The 21,611-nt window shown below is 51.5% G+C and overlaps 1 protein-coding gene across 1 annotated transcript; it reads left to right on the forward strand.

Annotated features, from left to right (window-relative positions):
* Nucleotides 1-1,396: 1,396 nt before the first annotated feature.
* Nucleotides 1,397-17,990, forward strand: LOC149369704 (uncharacterized). The gene is made up of 4 exons (XM_089576160.1): nt 1,397-2,391; nt 10,942-11,048; nt 11,788-11,929; nt 17,843-17,990. The coding sequence occupies exons 1-4, from the start codon at nt 1,397-1,399 to the stop codon at nt 17,988-17,990; spliced, it is 1,392 nt and encodes a 463-aa protein (XP_089432286.1).
* Nucleotides 17,991-21,611: the final 3,621 nt, after the last annotated feature.

Genomic DNA, 21,611 nt, shown 5'->3' on the forward strand with positions numbered 1-21,611 from the left:
ATATGTCACACGAAGGCCATAATGCTCGGCGCCTGGCACGAGCGGAAGCCCTAGCCCGACACAAAACAGGTGAATACTATGTGGACGCCTCCGGCCATCACCACGGGGGATGGTACACGGTCGCGGTAGTTCACAACAGCAACACAGTTAACGGCCTCATCTTTAGAGCCCGCAACGCAACACAAGCAGAAGAGGTCACGATTGTTCTCGCAGCCTCACATTCCGATTCAAAGTACATGATCATCGACTCGTCAGGGGCCTGTCGGAACGTCCAACAAGGCTGCACTCCCTTCCTAGCTATTGATTCTACCGAATGCATACGGGATACGGACCCCGCACACCATTACCTTATATGGCCCCCTTCTGATCAGGAGTTGGCAGGAAATGAGGCAGCAGACGCAGCCGCCAGCGCGCTCTATCGCCGGGTGATTTTCTCCTCCCCACTCGATCACAAACCCGATTTTAATCCGATCTATACCTGCAAAGATGCTACAACATACTGTCAAGATAGTAATCGCCTTTGCCCTCGCCCATGTGAAGGCCTAAGAAGACGGATGTGGGGTTCTTTCTGCGCCTTCTCACCAATACATTGCTGTCCCCGGCAGCACCAAAATATTTTGACCCCTCCTTTAACGGCAGCTGCCCGCACTGTAGAGGGGTGTCTTCTGACACCTATCACATGTTGTGGATCTGCCCCTCCAACCTGGCTATTCCTTCGATCCCCAATCCAATTCGGAACAACTGGGAGGCGACCCTGCTCGGCTGCCACGACTTACCGGCCCAACAAGACTTAGTCGCGCGCGCCCGGGCGACGGCCACCGCCACTGCGGTCCCATACTAGGGAGCTCCACCTAGTGCCTGTAAGGATCGGTCCCTTACGGGCTGATTCAAACATAATTTGTGTCCCGTCTTAATAAATGTTCTTACCAACGCTACCACGGAAACTGTTTTCTCGCTATAACAGTCAATACCGGGTTTTCAACCACACCTCTGCTGTCAATTACATCATTCAGCTCTTTGCACTCTCTGGGGACTTGCGTCGCTGCGGCCGCGAAATCGTCCACGTTAAAAGACTGAAGCCGTGTTACGACCCCTCTGTTCTTCCTTCCCCATAAGTCGCCAAGCTGGCTCCTTTTTCACCGGGTGAAACTGCAGCGTATCAACTGTCACGGGTGCCGCTACCGGCATGCGCAGAACCTACACTGCGCCTGAAGAAAAAGAAGTCGCCCCGCTTCTCTTGGTGCTGACTATGCTTGAGGATATTGCTCCGGCTTGAGGCCTGCTGTTGGGTTGCGGCTAAGTACCAGGCGGTGCTGACTTATTACTCGAATTTCTGCTTGATTTCTTGTGTTCTCTTCCTATTTTCCAGGGTGACTGAACGCGGGAACGTGGACTGATGTCCACAAACTCTCCTGGCCAGGGGAACTCCCCCTGGTCAGCTTGTCTCTCCCTTGATGAGCTGCCTCTTGATTGTTTCTTCCGTGGCGGAGTAAGCAGTATACCGGTTGCTCTCGTCCCCGGGGATGAGGGCTCCATCAAGCTGAATAACCCAGAGGCTGTTCAGGCTGCTCTTAAATCTACCACCCCCCATTACATGAGAATCACTGACGTCAGGCAGTTTGGCCGTGGAGGGATCGTTTGTAGATCGCTAGACCAGGCATGCGTAACCGACCTACTCAAGTGTTCGTCGTTTGCCAATCACCCGGTGAGCGCATCCATACCTCCTCATCTGGCGTGTTCGAAAGGGCTAGTCCGTGGCGTAGACCCACGGCTAAGCGCGTCTGAGACATTAGAAAAGCTCACTTCGGCTGGCGTGATCGCCATTCACCGATGCAGTCGTGTGGTGGATGGAACGAAGATACCGACGGAGACTGTTATTGCTACATTTGCGGGGCTGTCCTGTCCATCTGAAGTTAAGGTGTGGCCTTTGGTTTTCCGTGTGGATCAATTTACATCTCGGCCCCTTCAGTACCGTAATTGCTGGAGGTTTGGCCATAGCGCCAAGGCCTGTAAATCGAGTTTTCGTTGCTGTGGGTGTGGAGAGAACCACGACCCCGGTGGGTGTTCTTCTCAACACGAGAAATGCTGTTTGTGTGGCGGTGGACACTCAGCAAGCCATTCCGAATGCCCAGCGCGGGCTGAGGAAGTTCAAGTACTAGAGTTGATTGACAAGCGCAGGTGCTCAAGACGTGAGGCAGTTGCAGTCATCAAAGATAGGACATCTGGCTATGCAAGTGTGGCAGCGCGGCATGCAACCGTTGTGGATTCCTCCTTGTCGCAAGCGATTGCGGCGGTGGTGGAGAAAGCAATGGCAAGAGCCATGGATCGCATAGTTGAAAATCTGTCCGCGTGCATTTCGCAGGTCATGGCATCCCAAATGTCCACTTTATTGCAAGCCTCTATTGCCCCTCTTTGTGGCACAATCACTTCTCCATTGGTTGCACCTCCCCAACCTTCTGTGCCCGTGTCTTCCACTCCACTGAGTCAGACTCAATCACAGCCTTCGTCTATCCCTACAACCAGTTATTCACATCACAGTGAGACAGAAATCTCATCTGAAGAGTGCGTTGATATGGAGACTGAGATGCGTGCTCGAAAGCGCAGTGCGTCTCCGTTAGGTGGTGCTGGTCCGTCTTGCTCTCAGTCGAAGAATAAAAAGAATCACCCTAGATCTACATCCAAAGGCAGCATTTTGGATCAGGCTGTCTCCGCTGCGGCCCTTTCGGCGATATAGGGTCGTTGAAGGTGTTGCAGTGGAACTGCCGGTCTATTCTTTCTGCTTCAACAGATTTAGTTTGTTTAATCAGTAAATTAAGTCCAGATTTAATTGCTCTTCAGGAAACATGTCTCACTAAAGATTCTAGGTACAATTTACAAAATTATCGTTCTTTCAGGCTTGACCGGCCCTCAAGAGGTGGTGGGTTGCTATTGTTCGTATCCACAAAATTTTGCCACAGGGCAACTGTGTCATTTCAATATATTGACAGGCAGTGCGAAATTCAGGCACTTGATCTCAATATTCCTGGATATCAGCCACTCACTCTGGCTAATGTATATTTTCCAACAGGTGTGCATGACGTTTGGCCTCTTGACTCGTTTTTATCTAGTTGCAGGAAACAGGTTTTAATTGTTGGAGACTTCAACTCGCATCATGTTTCGTGGGGGTTTCGAACAGATCGCTGCGGTACGCTCTTATGGGACTGGGCTAGTGTAAATGACCTCATCTGTTTAAATTCGGGTCTCCCCACATTTGTCCGTGGTCAGTCTCGCTCAGCGTTAGACTTGTCATTTTCTTCCCCTGGAATAACTGTGTCCTCTTGGGCGCCAGTTGACTGTGCCTCCAATAGTGATCACCTTCCGATCAGCTTCCAAGTTATGTGCCAGTTGACCTGTCCTAACAGCACACGGCGCACATTCATAAATTACGACAGTTTTAAAAATTCCCTCAAAGCAGACCTTCAGGAATTATCTCATTCCAACAGTGGAGATAATGCCATCCGCATTTGTTCAATTTTGGATGGAGCTCGTAAAAAATCTGAGTTCTTGGTTCAGGCGCATAAGGGCACATCGCCGTGCCTTTGGTGGAACGCAGAGTGCGCTCGAGATTATAGGCGCCGAAAGGCTGCTTGGAAGAAACTTCTCCACAATCAGTGTCCTAAAAACTGGATCGATTATAAGTTCGTTGCAGCCACGTTTAAGCGCACCGTATCTCGTCCAAAGGAGTTGCACGATACTGAACGCTACGAATTCCTTTCAAAATCTGGTAATAGGCGCGCTTTATTCAATTACCTAAAATCCAGGAAACTAATCTCGTCCACCATGAACGCTGTCTCCCTAGTTCAGTCACCGGCTGAACTTGCACAGTCCCTGGAAGAGATAGGCAGAGGCCTTGAGCGCCGGTTTACGGCTCTTCTTCGTTCTCCTCAGAGATTTCTTGCCACTTTGGACGATTTTGAGGAGGTCACCCTCACTGAGCTCTCGAACATGGTATCCCGCCTTCCACCCGCGGCCCCTGGCCCTGATGGTGTGACTTCTTCTATGATTGAAATTTTGTTCGAGGAATCTCCCACCGACTTACTGGCACTTATAAATTACTCTCTTAAGGGGCCATGGATTCCAAATGATTGGCGTCTAGCAAAGATTATCCCGTTGCTTAAAAAGCAGGGAGATTGTTATGTGTTAGACAATATAAGGCCAATTTCTTCAACTTCGAATCTCGTTAAGTTAATTGAGAGGGTGTTGCATGGTAGAATAATGTCTGTTATTTCAGAGACTGGGTTGTTGAACCCTTGCCAGATTGGTTTCAGACCAGGATGCTCTATATGGTGTGCCCATACCGATCTGGAGAGCCGCATACAGTTAGCTCGTCGCCGAAACCAATACGCAGCGCTTGTTACTTTAGATGTATCTAAAGCTTATGACAGCGTTGAGCACAGGACGCTCTTGCAAAGACTACTGGCAGTAGGACTTCCGAGATACTTTGTGGCTTGGGTTGCTGAATTCCTTGCTGACAGGGAATTTTACTGCTTCCAGAACAATGTTTCATCAAGCAAATTTCGACAAGCGAGAGGAGTGCCCCAAGGGGCGGTCCTCTCCCCTGTACTTTTCAACATCTTACTCAGCAGTATTCCCTGCAGTCATCAGGTGTCCACTTATGTGTATGCTGATGACATCGCCTTTTTTGCTTCAGAGAACGACATTTCCTCTTTGTACCAGTCCTTACAGTCCTACCTGAATGTCCTAGACCAATGGTTAGGAGACGTTAATCTGTCCCTTAATGTCAATAAATGTGCTTTATTGCTTTTTCCGCTCTCTCGTCCAGTTAATATCTCTATTGTTTACCGGAACCATGTAATTCCTCAAGTGCAAAGTGTCAAATACCTCGGAGTAATTTATGATCCTTCTCTTTCCTGGGGGGCCCATATCGAGCAGATCACTGCGAAAGGAGTCCGAGCAGTCGGTATGCTGCGCAGGCTGAGCAGTGTTCGTTCTGGCATGAGAAGGCACTCACTTCTTATGATTTATAGAATGTACGTCCGTCCAGTCTTAGAGTTCGGCTGTGTTTTATTCTCTGGTGCGCCAGCGTATAAACTTCGCCCCTTGATTCTCTTGGAGCGGGAGGCGTTGCGCCTTTGTTTGGGCCTTCCAAAATTTGTGGCGAATTCCGTTTTGTACCTGGAAGCGCGTATTCCATCATTGACTTCTAGATTCCGGCTCTTAACGGTGAAAACGTTTGTAAGAATGTGCGATTCTTCGCTTCATGCCTCCAATTTGATCTTCCTTCGCCAGCCTCGGCCATTTGTCAACAAATCCTGGTCTCGTTTCCGTACCCCTCAGATATGTTTTGTGCAATCCCTCCTTGACCCATTAAACATCCGCATTGCGGACATCCGTCCGGTATGCGCCAACTCTTCATCTATTCAGATTGTCTTCGATGCCATCTTTCTTAAACATGCAAAGTTAATGCCTTTTCATTTGCTCAGCGGTTTATTGCAGGATTACCTGCTGTGCTTTAAATCTCATGTGCTCATAGCGACAGACGCCTCACAGTGTGACGAAAAGGCCGGTGTTGGCATTTTCTCCATCTCCCTTGACTGGTCATTCTCACTCCGCCTTCCCGATTACACCCCTATTTATTTGGCCGAATTTCTAGCAGTAGTCTTAGCGTTGCGAAAATTAAACAGCTCCTTGTCTTCTGTCATCATTATGACAGATTCATTATCGTTGTGTTCCTCTCTCACCGCGCCTACAACATCTCAGGCACTTCGGTTACTTAAATGCTTGGTTCCACCCCACGTGTGTTCATTACGGTTGGTCTGGGTGCCTGGGCACAGAGGAATCCATTTGAATGAGGTTGCCGATACCCTGGCGAAGGCATCTCTTCAAGGCCCAGTCGTATCTGTGCTTCCACCCAGCGCATATATTACGGCGGCCAAGTTTCGCAGGTATCTGCTCTTGAAAGAATTCGCAGCATCAGCTCTGACCTCCTCTCCCGATTTCCGGCATCTCCTTTACCCGTGGTGCAGTAAAGGATGGCGATCACGCAAGCTTGAGGTTTCCTTCACGCGTCTGCGTTGTCGCGTGCCTCACTTAAACTTCTACCTTTATAGGTCTGGTCTGGCGGTCTCCCCATTGTGCCCGTTCTGTGGAGAACCCGAAACGATAGATCATTTCTTGTTGACCTGCCACCGTTTCTCCTCTTTACGGAGCCGCCTGCTGGAGCTTCCGTTACGACAGCTTGGTCTAAGTCTGTCAGCCGGGGTTGCTCTGTCTCTTGGGGCTTCCTCCCTTGGGCACAGCAACTGGAATGTGCTCTCGGCCATGCAAAACTTCCTTACAGACACTAAACGGCTGCCGTCTTAAGCTCTTCTCTTTCTCATGATCAATATTTCTCTGAAACGAAAGCTTTCTGAAACGTGGAATATTTAGCTCCGTTCTCTATTTCAGTCACCGATCTCACAGCATTTGTTTAGCCTATTTCAATTACACATCTGAGATCCTTTCATTTATTTCCTAACTGCTATTATTATAATAATTATTTTATTTTTCCCCACCATTATTTTCTTGTTTAACATTTTGTGCACCTGTCAGTTGCCGCCTGTGTCTTGGCCAATCCCCCGCAGTGGGTATGCGCCATTATCTAGAGGACAACAACAGCAACAACGACTATGCGCCATTCTAGAAGGTGAACAACAACAACAACAACGCCTGTATACGCTGGAAGAGCAGTCACAGCGTTTCGGTGGCTCCGAGGACCCATAATAAACCCGTACAGTATATATATATTGAAGAAGTGCGTCGCACGAACGAAAACTGTGACTTATTTTAGAGGCGTTTTGGCTGGGCCCGGTCATCGTCACGTAATGCAAAAATCGACCTATGCTTTATTCTCAAGCCATCAGCGCCCAGCGTATTTTTATTTTTATAAGTACAGTTAATTTTTTTATGATTTCAAAACCAAATATTGAATTTTAAAGCGAAAGCTTCACTACGGGCCCTCGTGCATCGATCGCCTTGTCCCTAGCTTTCACCTTCGAATGACCTTGAGTGTCGAAAGCAAAAGGCACATAACTGGCCACCTGGAACAGTGAACACTTTGGTCTCGCTTTAAGCTATGAAACCAATCGAGCGGGAGATTAGAAAAAAAAAGGAAATGAACATAACTGCCCTCTTTGAACAGTGTACACCTTAGTCGCGCTTTAAGCTACGAAACCAATGGAGTGGTAGCTTGGAAAGCAAAGGGAAGGCGGGTGAGTGCCCTCGGAAGAGTAGACACCTGTCGTGCTTTAAGCTGCGTGGCAGTAGTGACTTATGTGCGCTGCAAGCGTTGGCATTGACAACGTTGTGAGAGAAACGCGGCACTGAAGCCATAGGTCTTCTGCGTTCATTGTGTCATTGGGTATCGAAGGCATCAGGCATGCAATGTATGCTGACGATATAACAGTCTGGACAAACACGGGCTGTCTCGGAGAGAAGGAAGAAAGGCTACAGCAAGCGGCCTCTTGTGTAGAGCAATACCTCGCAGAAAGAAGACTCTCATGCTCGACCGAGAAATCGGAACTGCTGAGAGTCTGGAGAGGCAAGCAAAACCGGACCGTCCCAACCAACGAGGACCTAAAACTCAACGTCTACATAGAAGGGACGCCCATACCCGAAAAGACAACAATAAGAATTTTGGGCATGTGGGTTCAATCCAACCAGCGCAGTACTCACACTTTTACCCTACTGAAAGCAACAACGCTACAAGTCGCACGCATGATCGCCCGCATCACCAACAGGCGACATGGCATGCGTGAAGAAGACACACTAAAACTAGTCAGAAGCCTAGTAGTTAGTCGAATCGCGTACAGCCTACCCTACCAGTGCCTCAACAAAAATGAAATACAACAAGCGGATGCCCTGCTACGCAAAGCGTATAAGACAGCGCTCCGACTACCACGCAACACGTCTACAGAAAAACTCATGGCCCTGGGATTACACAACACTTTTGAGGAGCTACGAGAGGCGCAGCTTGAGTCGCAAAAACTCAGGCTGTTGCAAACAACGACAGGAGGAGCGCTCCTGCAGAGGCTCGGATACCGCGAGCAGATGCGAGAAATGTCGAGGACGGCAACGATCCCCGACGAGCTTCGCAAGACCCTCAAGGTAGCGCCAATACCAAAAAACATATATCCCAACCTCCATCGAGGCAGAAGAGAAGTGAGGGCCGAATTCATCGAGAAAACATACGCTCCTCAAGCCACGACCGTGTATACAGACGCGTCTTGGAGAGGAGGAGATACCAAAATCGCTGTAGCGGCGGTGGTCGATTCGTCTTTACGCGAAATGACCAGCGCGTCTCTCCGAGGCTCCACAGCTGCAGAGTCCGAGGAAGTAGCCGTTGCTCTAGCGGTGGCGGAGGGCTATAGAACCGGGCGGTCACTAACAATACTTGCGGACTCTCAAACAGCCTGCCGAAATTACATGAATGGCAGGATAGGTCGTCACGCGCTCCGTATACTCCTCGCAGCGAGTGACAGAATTAAAAACCGGGAAGAACAAAACCACAAGATCCGACACAAAATTGTGTGGGTACCGGGGCACACGGGGGTGGCAGGGAACCGAGAGGCCGACAGGATAGCTCGAGGATACATTACTTTCCGAGCTTCCGACGAGACCGCGGAACTCGCGCCAGCACCCAGGGAATACTCTGCCATACTACAAAACTATAGAGGGAGAAGAATGCGATATCCCCCACCGCACAAATCTCTCAGCAGAGAGGAAGCTGTCACGTGGAGACAATTACAAACAGGCTCTTTCTCAAACCTGCATATACTAAACAAAATGCGCCCTACGATATACACGAACAAATGTCCCTGGTGCGACGAAAAACCTACACTATACCACATCACATGGGCCTGCCAAAACATAGACGTGGTCCCCAAAATACAAAAACCGAGTGCGGAGCAGTGGGAGACTCTGCTGTCCAGCGACCGCTGCGAAGACCAACAAGGTCTGGTACAGCGAGCTCAACGGGCGGCAGTGGCCAGCGGAGCCCTGGACTGAGGGCAACCGACCACTGATTAGAGGCGGACGACTTCGAAAGAGAAGGCTCCTGGGGGTAGAACCAAGACGTCTCTGAAGATGCCCCCACACCGCAGGAAAAACCATTAGTGTAAATAAAGTTTCCCTTCCTTGGCGTTGACAACGTTGTGGCAGACACGCGGCACTGTTGCAATACGCCGCAGCGTTCATTGGGTGAGCAAACTCTCTCGATCAACCATTAACTGCCACATGCCAGGGTGACAGGGTGGGTGCGCTGCCTATCCGCTGTTCGGAACGCACTCAGCTTTACCGACGCCACGTCCTTTATGGTTTGTTTTGGTTTGGTTTATCGGGTTTAACGTCCCAAAGCGACTAAGGCTATGAGAGAAGCCGTAGTTAAGGGCTCCGGAAATTTCGACCACCTAGGGTTCTTTAACGTGCACCGACCTCGCACAGTACACGGGCCTCTGGAATTTCTCCTCCAAAGAAATTCTAGCCGCCGCGGCCGGGATCGAACCCGCGTCTTTTGGGTCAGCAGCCGAGCACCATAACCACTGAGCCACCGCGGCGGCCTTTATGGTTCCCCCGATGCGTCGTAGCTTTCACTCTCTAACCAAGTTCAGCATTAGTTGAACCACAGCTAATTTTTTTATTCAATCACGACCACAAACTTCTCGTGTTTTGCCCCCATCGAAACGCGACCACCGCCGTCGGGTTCAAAACCGGGGTACTCTGGCTCAGTAGCCAAGTGCTCTTGACACTCAGCCACCGCGGAGGATAATTTTTTTTACAAATTGAAAAATTAAAAACAAATTCACGTCATTTGTCTCCATCGCCAAAATTACTCCGCCCGCATACACTACGCCGCGTGGAGACCATGGCAGCCGGCCGGGCGGCCAGTGTTATGAACCTTAGGAACTAAACTCTCGAGCGCAGTGCGGTCGTGTGGAGATACAGAGGTGTACCTCGAATTCCTTTTATGTAATAAAGTTTTCTCTCTTTCCACTTCTGTGCCAATCTCATTTTACACTCACCCTTTCATCGCTTTTCTCACCACACGTCAGCGTCTTTACGACCCACCGTGGTGGCCCAATGATTAGGGCGCTCGGCTACTGAGCTGTAGCAACCGGGTTGAAATCCGACCGCGGCGGCCGCATTTGGATGGAAGCGAAGCGGCCGTGTGCTGTGCGATGTCAGCGCACGTTAAAGATCCCCAGCTGGTCGAAATTATTCTTGAGCCCTCCACTTCGGCAACTCTTTATTCCGCCGTGGTGGCTCAGTGGCTAAGGCGCTCGGCTGTTGACCGGAAAGACGCGGGTTCGATCCCGGCCGCAGTGGCCGAATTTCGATGGAGGCGTAGAGGCCTGTCTACTGCGCGATGCCAGTGCAAATTACAGAGCCCCAGGTGGTCTAAATTTCTGCAGAATTTCACTACGGTGTCCCTCGCCCATGTAAAGGCCTCCAGAAGGCGGATGAGCGGCTCCTTTTCCGCCTTCTTTCCAATACATTGCTGTGCCCGACAGCACTGAAACATTTGACCCTTCTTTTAGCGTCAGCTGCCTGCACTGTAGTGCGGTCTCTTCGGACACCTATCACCTGGTGTGAGCCTGTCCGTCCAACCCGGCTATTCCCCCAATCCCCAACCCATCCCGGGAGGACTGGGAGGCGACCTTGCTCGACTGCCGCGACTTACAGGCCCAACAAGCCTTAGTCGGGCGCGCACGGGCGGCGGCCACCGCCACTGGGGTAAGGATCATCCAGCGTTAAATTTTAGTCCGCGGCTGAGGACACTTAGCTCACCTGGGGTCAACTTGTGGGACGAAAGGTTGACACCATTGTAACCAGGAGGACAGCCGTTCCTTTGCAGTAACAAAGAGAATTTGGTGTCCTGACTTACTTGCCGTTTCTGACGCGTAGAACACGCCACACTGTTCGCATGCGGGAGCAAGTCGCTGTAGTCGGTGTGGAAATGATGCTTGAAGTAGCGCTGGGCGAAGAACACGTCGTTTCCCAGGTGCTTGATGGTAGCCTTTGTTTCGAGAATGCGTGCTTGGAGGAGGCGTTTTTAGGCTTGCGCGACCACATGCCTGCCGAATGGTGTCCAAAGCGGAGCGGAGCTTCAGGGACTTCGGTGTGAGGCTATGAGAGTTGCATGAGCTTTCGTCACACCAGTTGACCCCAGGTGAGCTTAGTGTCCTCAGCCGCGGACTGAACTTTAATACTGGACGAGCACCAAATATGGCAGCGATGGCATGGGCCGTCGAGCAAGCAACCCGCTAAGATGAGCACTGCCGCCAGAGTGAAGCTGGCACGCCCGCCATTGGAGCTCTTTCCAAACTCCCAAGAGCAAGCAAGTATGTTTTATTACCGGCAGAAACATTGGCTATCAGGAGCCTAAAAAATACTGAAGACATTGTGATCTTGCCGGATGATAAAGGTAATGCGACGTTCATTTTGGGTGGAAAAAACCATCTTTGTCTTCCGTCTCTTTCGCGCTGTTTCTTCCACTCAACATGAACGTATACCAACTAGCCCAACTTTCCATTCTACTACAGTGTAATGCGACGGTTGTGCTGGACCGTAAGGATTACATCACAAAAATGGCTGAACTACTGAAAGACGACACCACATATTCTAAAGGCAAATTAGACCCAACAAAGAAGATTGAGAGCGAACTGCAAAAACTGCTGACGGACATCTTCAAATTTGTTCTACCGAAAAGCAAGAATTTATATTACCGACTCTTATGTCCTAATGGCTCAGCTCCAGCCATCTACGGTGTTCCCAAGGTACACAAGCCCGACGTGCCTCTACGGCCAGTAGTAGACTTTACCCGGTCCCCCCTGCATAAGCTGTCTCGGTACCTGCACAGCATCCTGCGCCCCTTGGTTGGAACAACAGAGACGTATGTCAAGGACGTCACTTCGTCAGGATGTTACAGGACGTCGACATCCAAGAAGACGACATCATGGTGTCTTTTGACGTCAAATCTATGTTCCCCTGTGTGCCGATAGACCTCGCTGTCCAGTGCTGTAAAAGCGTCCTTGAAAACGACGAGACCCTTGCCAACCGCACTCCGCTTGAAGCTGTGGACCTATGCCACCTATTGAAATTTTGCTTGCAGAACACTTCGTTTTTAACGAGGAGTTCTACAGGTAGGTGTTTGGAACCACCATGGGCGCTTCAATTTCAGTTACTTCAGCTAACCTTACCTTGGAATCCATCGAGGCACTCGCCGTTGCTTCTTTCCCTCGCTGTCCAAAAGTATTTTTGCGCTATGTGGACGACTGTTTTTGCGGGTTGAACTGGGAAGACGCGCCTGCACCACTAGATCACCTCAACTCCATCCAGCGAACCATCCAGTTTATTATGGAAGAGGAGAGTTTCGGTCGCATTGCCTATCTCGATGTTTTAGTACAGCTCACAACGAACGGCCTCGTGACGTCGGTCTACCGGAAAGCCACACATACAGGCCAATACCTAAACTTTGCCTCTGCGCAACTGGTTGGACACAAGCGCTAAATGGCATCAACGCTCTTCACACGCCCGCAACGGCTATGCTCTTCCCCACAAGCGCGAAGGAAAGTAGAAAAAAGGATAAAAGAAGAACTCTCTAGAAATGGCTACCCAAGGCAAATTCTGAACTCGCAGCAACGCCGATGTTCAAATCCACCAACGGCACCAGAGAAAGCGCGGAAGCGAGCCGTCATTCCCTACGCGGTTAGTGTGAGCGAAACACTGGCAAGAACCTTCAGTGAGTGCAATCTGTCACGTGCCTACAAAAATGCTGAGATTGCAACTTGTGCGAGTGAAAGACAAGTAAGAAAGCAATAGATACCCCGGGGTTGTATACAAGATTCCTTTCCAGGATTGCGACGCAGCCTACATCGGCGAAACTGGGGATTACAGGAGACGGCTCAGGGAGCAGAAAAATGACGTTGCCAAGGGGCGCACCGAGAAAAACGCCTCGGCGGACCACCATAAAAGCACTGGTCACATTATAGCCTGGGACTAAGCTAGTATCATACACTCTGAGGGGCTCTGCCGTTCTAACTGGGGACAGATATGTGACTGCATCGCCGGAAACCTGTCCAGCAAACGCGCATGGCAACTCCTCCGGCACCTCATTCACACCGCACGCACCAAATCAGCGACACAGCACCACGTGACACGCCTCACACATGAACACATTGACGATCCCGACACCCTCCTAGACACACTTCAAACAATGTACACCTCTCCAGGTGCCCCCACACCACTGCCCTACTACACAGGACAAGCAAATCCCACACTCGACACCGACATCACGGAGACGGAAGTCAGAGCGGCCCTCCTTATTCACCGCGCCAACTCCGTACCTGGAGCCGACCAAATCACAAATTCCATGCTCCGTAATCTGGATGACCAATCGATCACCCACATTACGAAATACTTCAACCAGTGCTGGAGGGTGGGTAACCTCCCGCCGTCCTGGCGCCACGCGAAGGTAATATTCATACCTAAACCCAACAAACCACTTACACTCCACAACTTTCGCATGATTTCGCTAACCTCATGCCTCAGGAAGCTCCTCGAGCATGTTGTGTTAGCGAGACTAACAAGTCACATGGCGGGCAACAATCTTTACTCGCATAGCATGGTGGAATTTCGCCCCCATGTATCGGCACAGGACGCCATGCTGCAACTCCTACACGGCATTTTACACCCGCTTCTTCCAGGTCACACCAATGCAGTCTTAGCTTTGCATCTCTCCAAAGCTTTTGATCGCATTGAACATCAGGCGCTCATGACTGCTCTATCCCCGTTGAATTTGGGTGTGCGCACGTGCGCCTACATTCAAGCATTCCTTACTGACCGCACGGCTGAGATACACTTCGGCCCTCTATCTTCCCCCTCCTACACTCTTCAGAGCATCCGCACCCCTCAAGGGTCCGTCCTCTCCCCCTTTCTCTTTAACATTACCCTCATCCCCCTCGCCCGAAAATTGGCAACTATTCCCCACCTGAACCACACTCTTTATGCCGACGATGTCACCCTGTGGACCACCCTCGACAGTGACGGAGACATAGAGAACACCTTACAGGAAGCAGCCACCCTCACCCAAAATTACGCACGGACCATCGGACTGTCTTGCTCCCCAGAGAAGTCCGAACTGCTCCTCATCCGACCTAAGAACCACCGCTGTCCCCGCTCCCCCATTGCCACTGAACTGAGTGGTTACCGGGTACCTGAGCTTGGCACCCTCCGTGTGTTGGGCCTGCACATCCAGAACGATGGAAAAAAACACCACCACATTCAAGAAACTCAAGCAGGTTGTAGGCGCGATGTCTCACCTCATCCGCAGGGTTTCGGGACGTCATAGAGGCATGAAGGAGCGCGATCTATGTCGCCTCATTCATGCCTTTGTCCTCAGCCGTGTGCTGTACACTACCCCATACTTACAACTATCCAAACAAGACATAAACGCTTTGGATGCTTTGGTTCGCAAGGCATTCAAGGTAGCACTTCATCTTTCCCTCAACACACTCACAGACAGATTACTAGGCCTGGGCCTCCATAACACGATCGGGGAACTGGTGGAGGCCCCCCGACAGGCCCAATACATCAGGCTCACACAAACCTCGACAGGTCGGTATATCCTGAACTCCCTCGGAATCAAAATCCCGGCCAACGACCCAACCCTCCTCGCCATGCCACGACCCCTTCCCCGGGAGCTCCTCATCAGGCCGCTCCCGAGGAATGTGCACCCGTCCCACCATGAGCAGCGCCGCAGAACCCGTGCGAAGGCACTCCATTGAGCGTGCGGCCCGGAGCCGGACGCCGTATGGGTGGACGCTGCCTGCACGGGCGATGAAGCGACAGCAGCTGTGGTGGACTCCTCTTTCTCCGGTCTCCTCACACTACCTCTCCCACCACACACCTCCCCAGAGGCTGCAGAGGAAGCCGCCATTGCACTTGCTATCACCCGCACGGAAGCCCGGTACATTTTAAGTGATTCTTAAACTGCGATTCTAAATTTTGCTAGAGGCAGAGTCGATGTCCCTGTTTTGGCATACTGGACTCGCCCGATGCACCCCCGCCCCGCCAAGTGGAGCTGATATGGGTGCCCGCGGACTCCTGGAATCCCGGAAACGAGGCTGGCAACCTTTTAGCCCGAGGTTCTTTAAACCGGGCTCAAGTGGCCTCGGATCGGGGATTCACGAAGGAGCACATGCACTCATTCAGCGAGCTGACCCAGTCCTACAAAGCCTCAAGTCAGCTCTACCCCCCGCTCCACTCCTCCCTAGATAACAAAGAAGCAACACTCGGGCGCAGACTACAGATGCACTCTCTCCCCTCACCCCTTACCCTAGCCCACTATCATCCCTCCTTCTCCACTCCGGCATGCGCCCTATGCCCAGAACCCTTCGCCTCTTCCCTCCACATACTTTCCCTCTGCCCGGCGGACCCTCCCCCGCAGGACCTAGAGAACCTCAAGTCCTGGGAGGACTGGAAACCCCTGCTGCGCTCGGAGGGCCCGGCCGTGCAGACCATCGCCACCGGCCGGGCTGCCAGTGTTATGGACTTTAGGAACGAACACTTGATGCAGTGGGGTCGTGCGGAGACCCTGGGGCATGCCCCGGATTCCTGTTACAATAAAGATTTTCTCTGTCTCTCCACCGAGAAACCATTATCATCCCACCTACTTCTAGAGTCATTCCATATCCAATCAACTCCGCACACACTTAATCGGGCACGTGGGCCCATGCCTGCCGCATAAGCATGCTCAGTACAGTGACCTTCACTCGTATAAACGCGGCCGACTCGTTTCTTTTTATTCGAGATGTTTGCCATTAGGCATAATGTAAAAGGGAAAGAAAGTTGTAAGAAGGAGTGTAAACAAGCCTCGCTTCTTTACACTTGTTTCGTTTTCATATGTGAAAAAGGAATCCGTAGGGGTCCGGAAACGTCATTTGTTTTTACGCTGCTGTTGTTCAATTTCTTGGCGAGTGTTAGGTTTTTCAGAATGGTAGTATAGTAGTTGGCGCCGCCTGTCGGAAATAAAAGAGGGCTACATAAAATCTACAGCAAAATGTTCCGGATAGTGTCATACGATTCAGCGTTTCGTGCAGCATAAACATAGTAGTTCATTTAGAGCCTTGCTCGGGGCCGAGATTCGCACCGATGACATAATCGGGGCAACCGGCGACCTATAATTGGAGGCGGCGTAAAAAAAATTGGCAGTGGATAAGCTCTTGTTAAGCCTGGATATACAAGCGAAAAGCTGCAGTTATGCTTTGTTTGACGTCATGGCTGTCGCAGTTCGCGACAATGCACTGGGAGCACCAAGATAACGATGCAGGCAAGCTAGTTATACAGCCCTCCTTCCGCATGCGTAGTAGCTGTGGTAGACACGCGGCTGCAACGAAAGGCCAAGCGGTGGCGAGGAGGCGAGCGCGCAGTAGTAGCGGCGGTGAGGAGGCGGTGCACATGCGCAGTAGCGCGGTGCTCCGCCGAAAGGTCAAGCGACGGAGTCGGCGGCGGCGACGGCAGCGCCCATCTCTTCCTCCACGCGTGACGTCACTATGTTTCACGCATGCGCAGAACTCACCATTCGGTTTCATGCCATACGCGAAGCTCGGCTCCGACCCTCGTAGTGAAGCTTTTCGCTTCAAAAAATCATGAGCGGTTTGGGTGACCACCAAGAGAACAGAGTCTGCTACTGCGCCATTTTCTTTCCCCCCAAAAAAAGAAATGCCGACGATTACATTACTTCCTAATACGTAATTTTGTAGCTGATCATCCGCTGTTTGAGATTTTAGATACATTAGGCAAATAATTCGAGCACGACATAAGTACAATTACAGACAACCTGTTATTTTTCAAACATTTTCCTTCTTCAAGAAACACCCCACTAAGAGCTCTTGATTGTCATGAAGGAAGCTTTCTGGTATATGCTCGACATGCTGCACCAATGCCTCGTTCTCAAAGACGAGGTCTAAGGAAATATTTCGCGAGGTTGTCACAGTCGTGGGAGGCGTTACGAGCGAGAGGAACGGGATGTTCTCCGCATAAGTGGTGAGAAATTCCTGTTTGTAAAGACCCCCCACCCTGCCACCCTGGCAGGTGGCAGTTAATGGTTGATCACGAGAGTTCACTCACCGTTGCGGTCTGTCAACTCGGACCACACAAATCTTGGCACCATCGTCTCCGCGAAGATCAGCGGCACAAGTGGGCACCACTTTCATCAAGGTGGGCCTATTTCCGACGAAATTCTAAGATTTTGAAGATTTCGCCCACCGTCGCGGCGCTAAGCCTAACGGCGGCGGGGCGTTCGCCAGCCTCGGCTGGGGATTCCCCGGCGATGGCGGCTCCCAATACGGTTACCGGCTATGATCCGCTGTCCATACAAGTCGTACGCATGGAAACCGCTCAACCCGAGGACCTTCCAACATCGGAAGGTGACTACTTGGAAGACATGGTCAAAATCTGGAGACGCCGGCAAAAGACGAACGCTCCCAAGGCAAATGGAGCCGCCGCCCAGCACCAGGCGGCAGTTCAGTCCGCGCACGCTTCGCAACGGAGGGTCGGTGGCGCGGCCTTGAAGGGCGCAACATGCAAACCCCAGTGGCGGCAGCAGCAGACGCCGCGCATTGGACGCGACGAACTCATCGGGGTGTTCAAGCCACACGAGACGCTGGATCTGAAGGCCACCTTCGCTCCAGGTGAAGCCGGAGTTGCCGTGCGCAACATCATACGGGACTGTGGAGAGGTGCGACTCTCTGTATGGCCCGTGTGGGACGAAAATGTGCTAGTGTGTGGCTGAACTCTGTGCCAGGCTCTGTGCTGATAAGCTCCTCGGCGATGTGACGCTGACGGTCGGCGTCCGCCAGCTTCTGTTTCGCGGGCACGCCAATGCTTCTGGCGAGGTCTACAAGGGAGTGATCAACGTTCAACCCGGCGAAACGTCAGCCTCCCTCAAGTAGAAGCTGGAGTGGAGACATGGAGAAATCCTTTCTGTGCGCAAGCTGGGCGGCACCGCCATCGCAGTGGTCACCTTTCAAGGGAAGAATGTACCCCGCTAAATCTTCTGCAGCGACCAGGGCATCCCTGTGAGACTGTACAAGAAGACGATCCCCGCCTGTCATCGATGCGGCACAGTGGGGCACCGGGCTGACTGCCCGCGGCCGCAGTCGAGACGCTGCGGCCTCTGCGGCTGTCAGATGGCCACCACACCCGAGGGCATAGCACAACATGAGTGCACCCTCCGATGACTCCTGTGCGCGGGTGCCTACTTCACCTGTGCTGCCGGCTGCGTAGGCAAGTACCGGAAACCGATCAACCCAGAACCATCACGGAGTCAAAGCAAGCGGAAGTCGGCTCAGAAGCAAGGTACGCCCACCAATGCCAACGACAGCAAGTCCACTTCTGCGCCGGTCAAGTCCGGGCATGTCAAGACGGCTGTGAAGTCCGGGACCCAGGTGAGGTCGCCGCACTTCAGCGCTGGGGATTTCACGCCTCTAGCGACCGCCCAAAACAAGGTGAGCGATTGGGCTAGGGCTGCCTCCGGGCCTCGCTCTCCCTCCCTCTCTCCAACAGAAGCCGCCCTACAGAGGCAAAATGTTGAACTTACGCGCGAAACAGAATTCTTAGCGCGGAAAATTCAGGAGCTGGAGGCTAAATTAGAGGAACGTAAAGAACCTCAAGCTGGTCCTTCCGAGCCTATAGAACTAGCCGAGCCGGAGGACCCAGATGAGAGCGCTTCGGTCGCATCCGGGCTGACTAGCGTGTCGCAGCAGTCGGCCAGCACAGTGGTTGGTAGGCTGCCAATGGTGGAGAGCCGCCTGTACAACCTGGAGAGCGAAATTGATGCTCTGCCAGGTAAAATGATGGAAGCGGGCCGAAGCAGCTTCTTCAGGCCGAATTGGCAAAAATCATGCCTGCTATAGGGGCACAGGTTGCTGAGACAGCTCTCTCTGTCGTTCAGGACCAAATTTGAGGTCAACTCACTCAAAGCCGCTCCCGCTCGCAGTCTCCGCGACCAGACCTCCGCAGGCGGAAGGTGGTCCTTCGCCAGGCCACAGGCTCACTAGAAAACATTCCTGCCGCTCTCTCTCCGGACGTGCTGGTGCCTCTGCCTGAGGCCCCATCACCTTCGGGGGTGGGACCTGCCCCCCAAAATTAAACAATCACGTTCACGATGGCTAGCCGACCCCAGCGGAAAGCCAACAACAATTCGGAGCAATTCGAGATCATACAGTGAACTAAAGGGTCTACGGAGCTGGAAGAAACGGTCGCACCTCCAGCTCTACCTGCAGTCTCTCGATACTGCACATGCGCTCCTAGCTCTTCAGGAACCCGGCGCAGATGCTAAATTCACAGGCTATAAGGGGTCCTACAAGGGGGTCCTTACAACGTGCATCCTGGTGAACAAGGCGTACACCGAAGTCCCAGTAGACCTCGAACTGGAGACTGAACAGGAATACAGTATGGTCAAGGTCCTGCCGCTTAAGCGCCGCGACCCATCAATACATGTCCTTAACATTTACTGCCCCCCGCATAAGCCGCGCGTGACCTTCAACGAAATCTTCTACCGCGCGCTCAAATCGGCTGACAAGGAACCTCTAGTGATCGTTGGGGACTTCAATGCTCCCAGCCTACATTGGGGCTACCACTTTGAGAAGGCCAGAGGACGCAAGCTGGCGGAGCTCATCTCCACACTTCGTCTTACACTCCTCGCGGATCCGTGTTGTCCCACACGTGTGGGCGACTCGGTTACGCGAGACACATGCCCTGACCTGACTCGTTACGAACACCAGAGACGCTACCTGGGAGAACCTGGGAGAGACTCTTGGTAGCGATTACTGCCTTCTCCGGGTTACTCTTCTGGCTAAGGCGGCTCGCAAAAAGTGGGGCCACGCTAAATTGACCGATTGGCATAACTTTCGAACACAAGAGATACCTCCCGTGCTCTTTTCCGGCGGATATGCGGAGTGGGCAAAGCAATTAGGCACAATACAAAGACAACACGTCAGACCACCGAAGAGATCCCTGCAGGGGACAATCACCTCATGCACCTGTGGGAGGCTCGCCGGAGTCTTACCGAACGGTGGAAGCAGCAAAAGCTGAATCACAAACTTAAGGCTCGCATTGTCGACCTCACGGAGCAGGCTGCGGCGTATGCTGCCCAGCTCACCGATTCAAACTGGATAGAGAAGTGTAATAGACCGATTTCACAAAGCCTACTGCGCATGCGCGCGTTTACCGGAAGTAGCCAGCCGCCATCTTGGCTGTAGTCCTTCGTGGCGTCGTCTGCAGGACAGCCTACATTACTTTGCGCCTTGACTGGCATTGTACCCGGCCGCAGTAGCTTTCCGCCGTTTCGTTTATTGTGTTGAGCTCTATAAAGGAAACAGAGGCTCCACGGCGGAGTTTCGAGGGGTGCAATGCTAATCGCGGTAGGAGCAGCGCAGAGAGGGTGGTCAGTTGCCGCATGAAGTGGAGTGGCCGCGGTGGCGACGCTGCATTTGTTCCTCGAACCTTGCTTTGGAATATGCTGCAGGTGGCGATAAAAACGCGCTTGACCGCCGCTTTCGTTAATTTTGTCAGCAGAACATTTGAACGCATAGCGATCGATGCACGCGATTTAATTAACATCTTCAGACAGTATTTACATTTCTTGCCACCTCATTTTGCTGTTTCAGTATTCGCTGTATTCATCTAGGCATTCGCTATAGGCGTGTCACACAGCATTTGTTGCCTTTATTTTTTCATCATAGCCCTTGATCAAAACCGGCCATGCGATTGTTTTTTTCTTATTCATGTAAACACATACATGTATTCACGACGTGCTCAGCGGGTCACCAGCAGGAAAGGTGAGCGATTCGAGCGAGCAATGCCGTTTTTCTAAATGGAGATGTGACAAATGCTTGTGTTCAGTACAAAATGAGAAAATGAGAAGCCAATCGGGGAGCTTTTGAGTGCGCCTAATTAGGGTTTAGGGGGATTTTAATTTCGTGACGAATAGTTTTATTTTGATTATTGATACACTAATTACTTTTTATTTAGGTTAATATAATCTTCTGCAAGGGCGTCTCCCGTACGACTCACTTTCGCTATTTTCGTAGTACGAGTCTGAACAGGTTGACTGATTGGTAAACACTAGATGGCCTTTTTTATCCAAAACAACGGACAAAATGTGGGTGATATCCCGGCATAAATGGCATGTGGCTGTTACTGGAATACCATGTATACTCAACGACCAGTGAGCAACAACACGTTGGAAATTATTCCACATTTCGACAGTTTTATAGCCTAGGTTTTTCATTCCGTGAAATAGAGAAAGCATTATCGCTAGTATGGGAGCTCGAGACATCAGGAGTGAATACGTGCATCAAGCTAACATTGTGGATTCCTGAATATGGCAATAAATCTTAGCACACTTACAACCTTGCACCGGGCAGAAATCGCTGCAAAGAAGGCTTGACGACGCAGCACGAAGGCAAATCCGATTGCCTTCTTTTTAACAATTTAAGTAACTGCCTTAAAGCTGAGAGCCGCGTAAAAGGCATTTAATACAGTTCAGAACTTGAAAATTTGCCATTTGT

This window comes from Amblyomma mixtum, chromosome 1 (assembly GCF_055824585.1).
Source record: "Amblyomma mixtum isolate Tamu chromosome 1, ASM5582458v1, whole genome shotgun sequence".
NCBI classification, from domain to species: Eukaryota; Metazoa; Arthropoda; class Arachnida; order Ixodida; family Ixodidae; genus Amblyomma; species Amblyomma mixtum.

Bases quoted from the DNA above. Each gene is read 5' to 3' on its own strand.
- LOC149369704 (XM_089576160.1), top strand. From the start codon at position 1,397: ATGTCCACAAACTCTCCTGGCCAGGGGAACTCCCCCTGGTCAGCTTGT. The intron at 11,049-11,787 runs GTAGCCTTTGTT...CTAATGGCTCAG, and splicing joins CGTTTCCCAGGTGCTTGATG to CTCCAGCCATCTACGGTGTT. The intron at 11,930-17,842 runs GTATGTCAAGGA...ACTCTGTGCCAG, and splicing joins TTGGTTGGAACAACAGAGAC to GCTCTGTGCTGATAAGCTCC.